This window comes from Lynx rufus, unplaced genomic scaffold (genome assembly GCF_022079265.1).
Source record: "Lynx rufus isolate CCGP_SWC_20201006 ecotype Redwood Valley unplaced genomic scaffold, mLynRuf1.p SCAF_2, whole genome shotgun sequence".
NCBI classification, from domain to species: Eukaryota; Metazoa; Chordata; class Mammalia; order Carnivora; family Felidae; genus Lynx; species Lynx rufus.
Window position 1 is genome coordinate 51,834,204 of NW_025814834.1, and position 16,200 is coordinate 51,850,403.

Consider the following 16,200-nt stretch of genomic DNA (forward strand, 5'->3'; position numbering starts at 1 on the left):
TCACTAAACTATAATTGTTTTCATGAGAACCCAAATTGCTAATTTTAATTAGCAACAAACCCCTTTGAATTCAAAAACCCAGTGAGGGTTCACCTTTTAAATCATAGAAAATTACTCCTTTTCTGATTAGCAAGGAACATTATAATGTCTCTTTTTGAATTTACAAGCCATGAAACAATCATTGACTTCATGAAGCATCCATTATGCAATTAATGTATGTGAAATAAGGGAAAAAAGTATTTTAAGATCAATAAAAATAATTTAATATATTTATACGACTACTTATACTGGATGCACTGAAAAATCTCTTTTGTAGGAATACAAGATGGCTCTGCTTTCTAAATACCATGGTATCTTTCTTTAATTTACTAGCACTGGCTCACTGAACTGGAAATTTTAGCAATGGTCTTTGCTGCTGCCATTCATGATTATGAGCATACAGGAACCACAAACAACTTTCACATTCAGACTAGGTAAGTTATATAAAGTATTAACTTTTAATTAAAACTTGAAATTTATTTTCCACATATTACTTATTTTTAAGAAAATTTAAAAATAACAGTGAATATGTCTAATAAGAATAGTTTTAATAGATTTTAGCAAAATTCCTTAAGCTAACAAACGATTATTATTTATCAAGAAAATTGTACAAATATTTGGTGACATATTTAGCGTTTTAGAGAATGTAAAAATGTGTCATACAACTTCTTTCTGCCCAGAATTAATATTCTGAACTATCACATAAGTCAGACATCTGCTCACTGAGACAAATCTTACAACATATTGTTTAAGGCATCAGTTTAGTATCATTATGTATTTGAAAGTAATAAAATTGTACTTCTGAAAAAAAATCAAAGAAACTGTATTTCCAGGTTAGCATGAAGTTCTAAGCTTAAAATAATTAGAAAATGATATTTTTTAGTGATGGTAATAATGGCAGTTATTAGAATCAAAATACCAGAGTGGAGATATATTTATCATCACAAAATCACAGATTGGGTGGTTTAAATAACAGAAATTTTCTCCCAGTTTTGGAGTCTAGAAGTCCAAGAAATGTCAGCAGGTTTGGTTTCTGCTGAAACCCCTCTCGTTGGCTTGCAGATGGCTGCTCTTTCACTGTTTTCACATGGCTTTTTTTCTGTGGGTACACATTCCTGGTATCTCTTTCTCTTCCTATAAGAAAAATACCGCCATATTGGTTAGGCCTCACCCTTATGACCTCATTTAACTTTAATTACCTCTTTAAAAGCCTATCTCCATATACAGTCCCATTCTAAGGTACAAAGGGTGAATACATCAACATAAGGATTTGGGAGGGAAATAATTAAGTTCGTAACAGAAAGGTGCTCTCTGCTCTTTTGGTTGCACAGAGATCTCAGTGCCTGGGAGGCAGAACGTGTCTAGGACCCATCATGATCCAATTCGCTTTCTATACATTGGATCCTGAAATTTCTCTGTCTTTTACTAGTCAAATATGCTTGAGATGGAGATGTACATTGACAGACTGATGTTTCTCTGGAACTACTGTAGACCTGTCTATTCTTGTTGAGGGAAAATTAAATTTATTTTTTACTTTTTCATTTTTTAAATTAATAGACTTTATTTCTTAGAGCAGCTTTAGATTCTCAGAAAAACTGAAAAGTACATAGTATCCATGTACTCTTTCCCCACCCTACAGCTTCCCCTATTGTTAACATCTTGCATCAGTATGGTACATTTGTTATAATTAATGAAATATTATTTGTAATTATTATTCACTAAAAGTCCATAGTACATATTCTGGCATAGTCTTTGTGCTATATATCGCTCATTTCTTTTCACTGGTGAACAACAAACATTACATTGTATGCATGTGGCAAAGGTTCTCTCCTTATTCACCAATTGACAGATATCTTGGTTACTTCCAAATTTTTGAATAAAGGTTATAAATAAAGAGGCTATAAACATTTATGTGCAGGTTTTTGTGTGGTCTGTTCATTTGTTTTTTAATAGCAATATTGTTAACACCTGATTTTGCAGCTATAGGAAATTATTTTTCAATGTGGGAAGCATAGGAACATTTTATTGAAATATTAGACATTTTTAGTGCCTCAAGTGACTTAGTGACAGAAAGCCACATTATGGATCATCTGGTCAAAGTCTCACAACCTAAGCAGAGAAAAAAACCCTCAAGAGGTGAAATGATCTATCTATGTACACATAGTCAGCTGATGGCAGTAGCAGAATTCAGAAGCTGAGAAGAGGGATACTCTCAATCTAGCCTCTTCCTACAACTCTGATCCCATGGCCAGAGGCAGATGCATGATAGTTCCAGTCTTCTATAGCCTGAAATGGGATGGGCTTAGAAAACGTGGTCCCTTGATGGAGACAGAGGGAGAGTTGAAATACAGTGAAATATTGAAGAAGGCATTCTGTGTAAACCCAGAGGCCCTAAGATTGGCAGAACAAGAAGGGAAAAAAGAGACATTGAGGTCAGGTCATGTGGAAGGGGGTGTTAATAACCTACACATTTGCAGAGTGGAGAGAGTTGTTCCATTTTTGTGCTGAACATCAGAGCAAAGGTAGACTGTGCAGATCATTTTTTCTTGTCAAAGACTCTTCCACATCCCCTGAATCCATAATGAGTGAGATTTTAATTAAAGATAGCTCATTACTGAACTGAGCCCTGTATAGGGCAATAGTTTAGGAGAAAAGGAGCGAGAGATTTGTTACCAATGAACACTTCTTGTTTCTACTTTGAAAAGTGAAGGCAATGGACTGGCTTTCTCCAGCAGCAGTGTCAGGCTGTCTCTTCTAGCTTTCTCCTTTACCATCCATTTACAGCTGGAGGAAGAGTCCTAACTTACTTATACTTTGGACTGCAGAGAAGGATAAGGAAATGGAGAAAAAGAAGGAGGTGGTGGAAGAGAAGGAAGAAGGGAAGGAGAAGAAGAAAAAGAGTAAAGGAAGAGGAGAGGGAGGAGGAAGAAGAATTCTTTTTTCCCCCCAATTTTACATTAAGAAATTGTATATAAAGGAGAGAAAAGGTCTAGTATTTTGTTTATTTTGTTATAAATTGCCTATCAGGATCAATTTAAAAGATTAATTATACAAGAACTTGAAAATTCTATGAATAAAAAGTTGTAATGACCATAAATCTAACAATATAGTGTGCTTTTAAAACTCTATTGCCTTTATATTATGTCCAAGAAAAAATAAGGTCTTATGTTACTAATATCAATAATTCTATTGTATTTTATATTATTCATTTTTACTTGAATTTAAAATGCTTTTCTAATTTGGAAAACTCTATACTGGGTAATGAAAAGTGAAAAATAATTTAGAACATAGTGCAGTGCTAAATTTGAGTTCAATACACACATTAAAATACATGAAATCCTTGAAAGTGTAAATAAATAAAATTTTTTTTGTGAAAATACTGAGCTACATGTTACTATGGATACTGAATGTTGCTTAGAGTTGTTCTTTTCTTAGCAGTCAAAGACCATCTCAAACATTAAGACAGTGCTGTATTCTCAAAATCCTGTTGATTTATGAGACAAAATCATAATAGTTTCTTACAATTAAATCTGGTTCAAAAATACATTTTTGCTTAATGCTGAAAGTAGAAGACAGTATTACTTGGAGCTATATCATGTAATAACACTGTCATGGCTAGATTTGAGGCCATATGACACAAATGATATGAGATTTACAAGTCAGTTTTTCCCATAATCTGAGTGAAAGTCTAGAGATTGGAAACATATATTTAATTATCTTTTAAATAAGGATTGCAGGTGTACTTTTCTGTATATTGAGTTATGATTATCGATTAAGGAATTTTTAGGCCATGGTTGAAATTAAAACTGTTTTGAAGTTATGTACTATTAGCTAATTACATATGTTTTTCTACTTCTATGATAGTCTAGAAACAGAAGATACGTAACTGTTCTTCTTAATAGGTCATTTTCCCTATGCTGGATTAATAATTAAGCTTGGTTTATCTGGTAGATTGTTAGATACAAATCTCGAATAGGTAGCTTACAACAAAAACCAGGTTTCTTTAGTTCTTTCTTTTATGTATCCTCACCTATTTTTTTTTTTTTTTTTGGTAAACATTCAGTGGTGAGTGCTATAATCAGTACTACTGACTGAAAAGCCTAAAACAAACAGTAAGTCTTAGTGAGGCTTAGTAAGACAAAAGTATATCCCTACCAGAAGGAACGAAAAATGAAGAATCTGGGCATTGGGGAAAGTGGAGGCAAAGTTGTACAGGTTTTAGATTGACTTTCCTTTTGCTATTTTTGCTGCCTACTTCCAACTTGCCAACTTATATACATGGATTTACCATTTTAATTCATTGAACATAGTGGTTCTGTTTCCATTCCACACTTGCAAAATGATCTGGCAACCTAAGAAGATAGAGGAATAAGCAAGCAGAGCTCCATTATACAGATGTGAGAATGCTTGGAATATTTCAAACTTTATGCTAGAATACTAACTTCAACAATGCAACTTGAAATAGTTTATTTAATCAAGTGATATGATAAAATGATGTGAAAATATGGACAGGTGAAAAACAAAAGAAAACTTCCCTTGATGAATTCATTATTTTAAAATGATCATTATAAATTGGTGCTGAAACATACATTTTGTTTAAAAAATGATTTTCTCAGTTAATTTAATGCTATGGGATCAAAATATTCAAATTGAATTGCAACATTATATGGGAGAAAAAAAAATAGAATCATAAATAGACCAAATGATTTATATTATCCCTTCCATCCTCCATCCCCCACCCAAAGTAATTTTAGTCCAAGCTAATAGGAAATAGTGGGTAATCAACTATCTGGAATGGGTTGATTCATCAACAGAGGGTTGATTCATTCAGATTGAATGAAGATGTCAAGTAATTTTTTTCCGTGGGATTTAGTCCCAAGCTTAACATTCAAAAATCAGTTAAGGTAATCATCATATCAACATGCTAAAGAACAAAAACACATGATGATATCAAGATGCAGAAAAGGCATTTGACAAAATCCAACACCATTCATGATAAAAATGCTCAGTAAACTAGGAATATAGGAGACTTTCCTCAACTTGATGAAGAATGTCTACAAAAACTTGACGACTAATAGCACTCTTCACAGTGAGAAACTTGAAGTTTTTCCACTAAGATCAGGAACAAGGCAAGGATGTTCCTTCTCACTACTTTTTTTTTTTTTTAATATCACAGTGGAAGTCCTACTTAATGCAATAAGATAAGAAAAGGAAACAAAAGGTATAGAGATTGGGAAAGATGGCATAAAACTGTCTTGTTCACAAGTGACATGATAGTTTATATAGAAAATCCAAAAGAATTGATGAAAAAACTTACAGAACTAACAAGCAATTACAGAAACTTTGCAGGATATAGGGTTAACACACAAAATTCAGCTATTTTCCTGTATACCAGCAATGAACAAGTGGAATTTGAAATTAAAATCACAATATCATTTATATTAACATCAAAAAATTGAAATTCCAAAGAAATGAAATACTTAGGTGTAAATCTAACAAAATATGGATAATATATATACCAGGAAAACTATAAAACCTGATGACAGAATTCAAAGAAGAACTAAATCAATGGAGAGATGTTCCATGTTCATGGTAGGAAAATTCAGTATTGTCAAGATGTCAGTTCTTCTCAATTTGATCTACAGATTCAATGCAATACCAAACTCCCAGAAAGTTATTTTGTGAATATTGACAAACAGAGTTAAAGTTTATATGGAAAGGCAAAAGAACCAGAATAGCCAATACGTTACTGAGGGAGAAGAACAACGTTGGAGAATTGACACTATCTAACTTCAAGACTCACTACAAAGCTACAGTAGTCAAGATAGTGTGGTAATGGTAAAAGAATAGACAAATAGATCAATGGAACAGAAGAAAGAGCCCAGAAATACACACGCATAAATATAGTCAACTCATCTTTGATAAAGTAAAGGCAGTGCAATAACCCAAAGATAGTCTGTTCAACAAATGGATCTGAAACTACTGAACATGCAAAAAAAAAATCTGGACAGAGATCTTCGCCTCACAATAACTCAAAATGGGTGATAGACCTAAATGTAAAATGCAAAATATAAAACTCTTAGAAGTTAACATGAGAGAAAACCTAGATGATCTTGGATGTGGCAGTGACTTTTTAAGTACAACACTAAAGGCAAAATTCATGAAAGAAATGATTAATAATCTGGAATTCATTAAAATTAAAACCTTATGCTCTGGAAAAGACAATATCAAGATAATTAAGAGACCATCCATGAAGTGGGAGAAATTATTTGCAAAAGATACATCTGATAAGATACTGTCATGCAAAATACAAGAACTCTTTAAACTCTACAATAATAAATGACCTGACTTAAAAATGTGCCTTAACAGATGCCTCACCAAAGAAGATATACAGATGGAAATTAGCATATAAAAAGGGGCTCCATATTGTATGTCATCAGGGAAATGCAAATTAAAACAATGAGCTATCACTACACATCTATTAGAGTGGCTATAATCTGGAACACTGATGACACCAATTGTTGGTGAGGATGTGGAGCAACTGGAACTCTCATGCATGGCTAGTGGGAACGCAAAATGGTACAGCCACTTAGGAAGACCCTTTGGCAGTTTCTTACAAAACTAAACATATTCTTACCATTCAAGCCAGCAATTACACTCTTTCATATTTACCCAAAGGAGTTGAAAAATTATGTCCACACAACCGGAACAAGGAATTTATAGTAGGTTTATCCATAATGGCCCAAACTTGGAAGCAACTGAGATATCCTTGAGGATAGAATAGGTGAAAGGATAAATTTTGATAGATCCAGACAATAGAATATTATTCAGTTTTCAAAAGAATTGAGTTATGAAAAGACATGGAGGAATCTTATACGCATAATACTAAGTTCAAGAAGCCAGTCTAAAAAGGCTACATACTATATGATTTTAAATATATGACATTAGGAAAAGGCAAAACTATGGAGACAATAAGATTAGTGGTTGCCAGGGGTTATGGGCATGGGAGGGAAGAACAGACAAAGCAGAGAGGATTTCTATGGCAGTGAAAATACTCTGTATAATGTCATAAGTGTGGATGCATGTCATCGTACATTTGTCCAAAGTCACAGAATGTGCAACACTAAGAGTGAATACTAATGTAAACTATGGACTTTGTTAATAACAATGCTCAGTGTAGACCTATCAGTTATAACAAATGTACCACTCTGGTGGGGGCTGTTAATAATGGGGGGAGGGTGTTACACATGTTTGAGCTGAAGGGGTATATTGCAAATCTCTGTACCTTCTGCTAAATTTTTCTGTCAATCTATAACTGCTCTAAAAAAATAAGATTTATTTTTTTAAGTTATCATACAATTAAGTTACTTTCATCAATTTGGATATTGAATTAGAGAATTTTTACTGATGAGATAGATATCTTGTGACTTGAGTATTCTTATTCAACACTCATGAAATTTAAAGAATCCTGTACTTTACATTTTGTTTTTAATTCTCAGGTCAGATGTTGCCCTTTTATATAATGATCGCTCAGTCCTTGAGAATCACCATGTGAGTGCAGCTTATCGGCTTATGCAAGAAGAAGAAATGAATGTTTTGATAAATTTATCCAAAGATGACTGGAGGTGAGTTTCAGAGGAAGCCTAGAGAAAATTTAATTTCAGGAAACAGTTAAGTGATGTGATTTAAAGTGAAGAAAATGGATGAAAATCAATCTTTTATTTATGTTATAAAAATTCCCTTTGACTAGATGACTCTAAGAAGGATTAATACCTAGAAGACTTCCAGGAGCCAGTCTCTGGTGGTGGAAGTTAAACTATTTTCCAGGCTAATTCAACATCTGTTTGCATCGTAGCCAACCCATAAGACCACATACCACACAACAAATACTTCCAGAGAGTAATTATGTACTCTCTTGAATGGAGCTCTGCTTAATTATACCAATATGTGGTCCTAAATAAATTCAAAATTGTAGTGCAATATGGATTCCTTCCTATATTATTTTTCTATATGTGGAGTTTAGCTTTTTTAAAAAAAAAATTCATTGTTTGAAGGAAAAAATTACAAACATAATATAGTAAAATGACCCAGATGCAGAGGGAAATCTTACCTTTTCTTCAGGGCATCCATCTGCTTAAGATAAACAAACAACAAAAACAAAAAAAAACATTCATGGATTGGTGATACTTGTTGCCATGTAGGGGGAGATAACAAGATGTACCCCTACTGCTCAGAGTAACTTTTCCTCCTTCTTCTACCTTTGGTCATCATCAACACCTTCATTTGACTATAAGGCTGCTGGATTTAGCAAATAAAGATAAAGGGTGTCCGGTTAAGTATGAATTTCTGATAAACATCGAGATATTTAGTGCAAATATGTCTGTATGTCCCTACTATTCAGTGAGACCTACTTATTTTTTTAAAAGCCTTATCTTTAACAAAGATTTTGTTAAAAGTTAGTGAGCTGAAAAGGTTCCCATTTAAATATCACAGGTTTTTAATTTTTTTCTTTAAATCAAGGTAAAAAGAAATGTTCAAAGAAATGCTTTGGGATGAAGAGCTGCCTCAAAATGAATGAATGAATGAATGAATGAATGAATGAATGAATTAAAGAATGAATGGTTTTTAAAACAAGCCCTAATTTCTGATGGTTACTTTTCCAAATACTCAAGCTTTCTGGTCTTTCAAGGCCACTTTTGAAGCTGTATAAAACATGGGCTCGCTTTTGCAACCTTGGAAGCAGATCTGATGGGGGGGCGGAGAGAAATTTGGGAACCCAGTTTGGGCCTTTCATTTTATTCTGCAGGAAACAATAGCTCAGTTGTGTTTCCAGCTAAGAAGGCCACCATCTAATTGTGAAGGGATTTTAAAGCTACCACTGGTGGGCTATGTGGAGAATAGAAGGGTATACGTAGGAGTAGGGAGATAAGTTTGGAGGTATTTGCTAAGGTCCAAGAAATGTACTCTCTTTTGGAGAGTACTCATTTAGAGTATGAATTTAATTTTTATCAGTGATTATTACTCCCAGAAGTAACATTTATATTATTAATTTTTACTGTTATTCCTTTAAATTAATCTTTTTCCTTCCCAAAGTTGATTCTGTTGCAATTTCAATGTAATTTTTTTCCTATTACATTTTTGTTCTTTAGCATCTTTAGTATTCTAATGATTTATTCCTATAATATTTTATAAATTTCTGTATAGTAACTTCTCAGAATCATCCTAATTGAATGGTTTTACAGAATTGTTTTAATACTATAATATCATACAGATTGTAGAATTTAATAGATACAACACTGTTTCTAAAAGCTACAAAAGATATATTTGCTAGTATAAAATTGATAATATTTTACCACAAATTAAAATATAGATAGCTTTTGGGGCGCCTGGGTGGCGCAGTCGGTTAAGCGTCCGACTTCAGCCAGGTCACGATCTCGCGGTCCGTGAGTTCGAGCCCCGCGTCAGGCTCTGGGCTGATGCCTCAGAGCCTGGAGCTTGTTTCCGATTCTGTGTCTCCCTCTCTCTCTGCCCCTCCCCCGTTCATGCTCTGTCTCTCTCTGTCCCAAAAATAAATAAAAAGCGTTGAAAAAAAAAAAATTTTAAAATATAGATAGCTTTTTAAAAAACGTGTAGGTTTTTGATTTGCATACCTATTTATTTCTTAATTTAACTTTAGTAACCATAAATGAAATAATTTAAAAATTTGGTAAGGAAGGGGCGCCTGGGTGGCGCAGTCGGTTAAGCGTCTGACTTCAGCCAGGTCACGATCTCGCGGTCCGTGAGTTCGAGCCCCGCGTCGGGCTCTGGGCTGATGGCTCAGAGCCTGGAGCCTGTTTCCGATTCTGTGTCTCCCTCTCTCTCTGCCCCTCCCCCGTTCATGCTCTGTCTCTCTCTGTCCCAAAAATAAATAAACGTTGAAAAAAAAATTTTTTTTAAAAATAAATAAAATAAAAAATAAAAATTTGGTAAGGAAGATTCATAAAGTAACATTCCCTTGTGCACTATTTTGCCTAGTTTACTGATACATTATTAGCTGATTACTGATAATATCTAGCACTTACTAATCACTTACAAACTAAAATGTACTAAATTTTCAGATTTCATAAAACATTCATCTCATTTTTTCTTAGTTAAAATGAATATTTTGGTTCAGCTGCTATTGTAATATGGGTCTCTTCATAATTCCAGAGGAAAAAAATGTATTAAAAATAATTTCATTATCTTTAGTTTCCTTTAATATTTAGGAGCAAGTATGCTAAGCAGGCTATTCAATATCATTAACAGTAATCAGCGTAGTGATTTCTCACAGTGCCCATCTGAAAAATGAAATTTAATTAAGGACCCATAATTTTCAGCAAGTACCTCTAATATGCTTTGGTTAAAAAAAAAAAAAGCATCCAGTCATACCACCTTTAAGTAAAATATCTTCGACACAAGATTATAATGCAAGTTTACCACACACCTTTTATTTAGCTTACTCCAGTGGCCATGCCACAGAATGAAAATAAAATATGATTTCCAGTATAAGTGACTTTTCTACCTATCTATACTGAGCAATGAAGCCTTTCCTGTTGTAACTTATTTCCAACTTACTGTGAGAATGAGTTATTCATGCATAGGTTTTGTGATATGGTCACTGTATTTATAGCTCAGATTTAAATTTGATCAAACTTTCAATAGCTGTGTCTACAATATGTTGTAGTGTCAGGGTCCCAAAAGCTTAAACAGAGAATTGCACTCACGTTAGCATCTTGACTTCTCTGGGGTTCTTATGATGATAGGTTGGCACAGGGAAGTGGTCTAAGTGTAAGCTTTAGGAGTGGGAACTCCTGGTGTTGAATCTCATCTCTGCCATGTACCAGCTACCCATGTGACTGGGAAAACCCCAATCTCCTCTGGTGTGAAATAATAATACCCCCTATATAAAAGCACCTAGGACACTACTTGGGACACTACTTAGGACACTACTTATTCAGGACTTACCTGAATAAATAGTGGTTGTTTTAATAATAGCAAATACTGCATTTAAAATTAATTTTGGGAAACACGGGGGTGGCTCAGTCAGTTAAGTGGCCAACTCTTGATTTTAGCTCAGGTCACAATCTCAGTTAGTTGTAATCTGGCCCTGCATTGGGCTTTGCACTGGGCTGGGCCTGGAGCCTGCTTGGGATTCTCTTCCCTTTCTCTGCCCCACCCCCTCCTCAAAATAAATAAATAAACTTTAAAAAATAAGTAAAATAAAAGTATTTTTTTTTAGATTTGTCAGGATACTTTCAGAAATAAAAACAATATTTAGGAATTATGAGTAGGGGAGGGTTGTATGTGTGGGTGGGGAAAGCAGGAGAGTTGTTAAACAGCATCATTCACAGATCGCTCTCCTGGGAACTTCCTAAAGCCATTAGAGTTAAAGGATGAAATAAAGTCAAAGTTTGCGAGCTCTTTTATATTTAAAAAGTAGCATATTTTTGCTCATATACATTAAGAAAAATAAAATTTAAGTAGTACTATTTGAAGAAATGTTTTACTTGAGAATCATCAAGGGCCAAATAAACCTTTCTTCTTTTGATGACTCCACAGGGATCTTCGGAACCTAGTGATTGAAATGGTTTTGTCTACAGACATGTCAGGTCACTTCCAGCAAATTAAAAATATAAGAAACAGTTTGCAGCAGCCTGAAGGGTAGGTTATTTTCTTTCATGATGTTAAAGTTTGGTGGGCTTAGATTCAGAAAAGACTGTAATTGATATTGGGGCACCTGGGTGGCTCAATCTGTTAAGTGTCTGACTCTTGGTTTCGGCTCAGGTCATGATCTCAGGGTGGTGGAATTTAGCCCTGCATCAGGCTACACGTTGAGTGTGGAGCCTGCTTAAGATTCTCTCTCTCTCTCTCTCTCTCTCTCTCTCTCTCTCTCTGTCCTGCTGCCCTACCCCCCCTCCCCCGCTTATGCTCTCTCTGTAAAATAAAAATAAAAATTAGGGACGCCTGGGTGGCTCAGCTGGTTATGTGTCCAACTTCAGCTCACATAATGATCTCGCCGTTCCGAAGTTCGAGCCTTGCGTTGGGGTCTGTTCTGACAGCTCAGAGCCTGGAGCCTGTTTCACATTCTGTGTTTCCCTCTCTCTCTGCCCCTCCCTTGTGTGTATACTCTCTCTCTCTCTCTCTCTGTCTCTCTCTCTCTCCCTCTCTCTCTCTCAAATAAATATTGAAAATTTTTTCAAAAAATAAAAAGTAAATATTTTTTTAAAAAAGACTATAACTGGTTACTTTGCCCTAATAATTTGAACATGTCCTTGATTTGACAGGATTGACAAAGCCAAAACGATGTCCCTGATTCTCCATGCAGCAGACATCAGCCACCCAGCCAAATCCTGGCAGCTGCATCACCGGTGGACCATGGCCCTGATGGAGGAGTTTTTCCTACAGGTGCCTCTTTCACACTATGTGCACATGTTTTTGGAAATAGTAACTACGCATATTGACATGCACCTTTTTTTGTTCCGAATTCAGGGCTTGTGACTTACTATTTATCTTTCAGATAAATGTATTTCCTAATCCTACGTAGTATACTATATATTTTAAAGAGAGTCAAGTCTTGGATCTCAGATGCCACTCTTAGGAAAGAAAGAAACAAACAAATTAGTATTGTTGTCTGCTGTTAAGAGGTAAAATGTTAGAGTAGAAACATCAAATATCTTTCATCATAAAATAGGAAAGGGGAGAAAATACAGCACTGCTGCATCCATCTTGTTGGTTATAACTTAGTCATATATGCATAGTTGCAAGGAAGACTGAGAAATACAATTTTGCGTTAGATGGATGTATGCTTTGTAAAAAGTGGATTATTATATGAAAAAACAAGCCTAGCCATGGGGAATGGCCAGTGGTCTCTACCACAAGTATACTTTTTTTAAAATAGTCCACTCCGACCTGAGGTACCACAATACAATCGTGATGTTAACCGCCCAGAGTTAGCATCAGACCCCACAGGGTGAAGGCTCAGTCTTCCATAAGAGTGGCTCTAGTTCAGATGCCAACATCAAGTGGGGCCCCAGGACACCAGCCCTTCTGACCACTGGTTATAAATTCAGGATTCCCATGACCCTCCTCAGGTCTGACAATTTGTTACAATGATTCAAATAACTCAAGAAAGTTACAGTTTTAATTATAAAGAATACAATAAGAAAGGGCCAATTGACATTATACCTATTCTGAAGACATAAGACCAAGTACATTACTATATTTGGATGACTCTGTTTTCTGTTTCCCATTGTCAATGAATATGCTATACAGTTTCACTTTGAAATAGCATAGCATGGTCCTAGAGAAAGTTACTCAGTAGCATCTTCCAAATTTAAGTATTTTCATACTAAAAATAGTCTTAAAAATATTTTTAATACATTTTATGGTAAACACACACACACACACACACACACACACACACACACACACACACGTTAAAACTTATCCAGTTCTAGAACTGTGTGTTATGGCCAATTAAAAATTACAATTTCATGTATTCAACCAAACACTAGTCAGAAAATGGTAAATCTAAAGAGAACTTAGAGATCTTTAAGAACAATTTTCTCATATTATAAATGAAGGAACAGAAACATGAAGAAATAAAATGACTTTGCTCAAGTTAAGACAAAATTTTTAAGTATTTTAAATGATCATTAAACCACAATATGCGAAGTTCTGTGGAATGCAGCTAAAGCAATGCTTAGAGGAAATTGTATAGCTCTAAATGCTCATATTAGAAAAGAATAACAGTACTTGTATCAGTGATTTGAAGAAGTTAGGGAAATAAAACCAAAATAAGTTGAGGAAGGAAGTAAAAATATAAAAGCAGAAATTAATGAAACAGAACAAAAACCACAGCAAAAATTAACAAGGAAAGCAGTTTGTTCTCAGAAAAAATAATAAGATTGTTAGCAAGTTTAAAAAGAGAAAAAAAACATGGGTGCCTGGTAGCTCAGTTGGTTAAGCGTCTGACTCTTGGTTTCAGCTCAAGTCATGATCTCGTGGTTTGTGAGTTCAAGCCCTGCATCGGGATCTGAGCTGACAGCGGGAGTCTGCTTGGGATTCTTTCTCTCTGCCCCTCTCCCAGTTGCTTTCTCTCTGAAAATAAATAAATAAACTAAAAAAATGTTTTTAAAAAAGAAAAAGAGAAAAAAACACAAATCATAAGTAAAAGAGGAGTTGTCATTATGGACTCTACTTATAACAAAAGGGTAAGGAATTTTAGGCATAATTTATGTTTTAACACATTTGACAACTTAGGAGAAATTGTCAAATTCTTGAAAGATATAAAATACCAAAACAAACATAAGAAAAATTGTAATTTGTATATCCATATACCTATTTTTAAACACTGAATTTGTATTTTAAACTCTTTCCATGAAGAAAAATTCAGGCTTAGGTGGTTTCAATTCTTAATTCTTCTTTCAGTTCTCAATTCAAGTGAGAGATGGTGAGTTCTCTCAAACTTTTCAAAAAGAAATAATGCCAGTCTCACACAGATTATTTCATAACACAGAGCGAGAGGGAAAATTGTCAGTATAACCCTGACAAAAGCTGACAAAGATTTTGCAAGTAAAGGATATTATACACCCATATCTATCATGAACCTAGGTGGAAAATTTATTTAAATATTAGCAAATCCAATCTAGCAATATAGTGAAAGAGTGCATATTATGACGTAAGTTGATTTAAGTAAAAAATCATTTAAAATAATTTACTATACTAAAAGAAAAAATCCTACTATTATCTCAATAGACGCAGAAAAAGTATTTGACAAAGTTCAAAAGACACTAATTACAAAACTTTCTGCAAACTAGAAGTAGGGGACCTCTCCCATTGTGGTAAAAGGTGTCTATAGCTTACATAATATTTCCTGGGGAAATACTGAACACTTTCATGCTAAGTTCCAGGTATCTGCTCTTACCACTTCCTTTCAACTTTGCATTTGAAGCTCTAGCCATTACGATATATAAAAGAAAATAAAGAATAGATTGGGTAAAAATAAAAAGAACTGTCTTTATTTGCACAAATACAAGCTTCTACATAGAAATTTAAGGAATCTATGAAAAGCTACTGGAACTGATAAATGAGTTTAACAGGGCTATAGGATCAATTGTAGTTCTGTATACTATCAACAAACAACTTGAAAATAAAAATTTAAATACAATATGACTTATAAAAGCATAAAAAAATATTTGGGAATACATTTAATTAAATGCATATAATGCCTGAACACTGAAAACCACAGAATATTGAGAAATTTTTAAAGATCTGTCTATGTAGATTGAGAGATATACCATGTTATGGATTAAAAGATTTAATATTGTTAAGATGTCAATTCTACGAGGGGCACCTGGGTGCCTCAGTTGGCTAAGTGTCTGACTTCAGCTCAGGTCATGATCTCATGGTTTGTGAGTTTGGGCCCCACATTGGTCTGTCTGCTGTCAGCATAGAACCTGCTTCAGATCTTCTGTCCCCCTCTGTCTGCCTCTCTGTCCCCTCTCTCTCTCAAAATAAATAAACATTAATTTTTTTTTAAAAGATGTCAATTCAAAAAATTGATTAATATACCTAGCATAATCCTTATCAAAAACTGTTAACAGATTTCTTTGTAGTAGTTGAAAGAAAAGCTGATCCTAAAATTGACATGGAAATGTAAGAATCTAGATATAATCAAAACAATTTTGAAAAAGATTAAGAAAGTTGGAAAATTTACACCTTCTTATCACATGACTTAGTAGAAAGTTAAAGTCATCAAGGCAGTGTGTTATTGACATAGAGTCAGGCAAATAGATCAATAAAATAGAATAGTGATTCCAGAAACAGTCCCATACTTATACGATCATTTGATTTTCTACAAAAGCAATAAGATAGTTAAACAGTGAAAAGAAAGTTTATAAATGGCAATAGACTGATACTATTAAATATATGGGAGAAAAGGAATTTTATCCCTTACGTATACCATATATAAATATTAATTCAAGATTGACTCCAGCCTTAACACAAAACCTAAACCTATGAAGTTTCTAGAGGAAAGCTCAGGAGAATATCTCTCTAATCTTAGGGGTAGCCAAATATTTCTTAGAAAAGACACGTAAAGCACTGCCTAAAAACGAAAAAAAAAAGTAGTAAAGTGGACAA

At 34.2% G+C, this 16,200-nt stretch overlaps 1 protein-coding gene across 5 annotated transcripts in view; it reads left to right on the plus strand.

Moving 5' to 3' along the window:
• The window catches only part of PDE1A (phosphodiesterase 1A), a 323,710-nt gene that overhangs the window by 270,370 nt on the left and 37,140 nt on the right, over positions 1 to 16,200 (plus strand). For all 5 annotated transcript variants that reach the window (XM_047084618.1, XM_047084613.1, XM_047084615.1 and 2 more), the window contains 4 exons: positions 373 to 473; positions 7,539 to 7,664; positions 11,617 to 11,718; positions 12,342 to 12,462. In XM_047084618.1, coding sequence (XP_046940574.1) covers positions 373 to 473; positions 7,539 to 7,664; positions 11,617 to 11,718; positions 12,342 to 12,462 — 450 coding nt within the window. The remainder of the gene's footprint in view (positions 1 to 372; positions 474 to 7,538; positions 7,665 to 11,616; positions 11,719 to 12,341; positions 12,463 to 16,200) is intronic.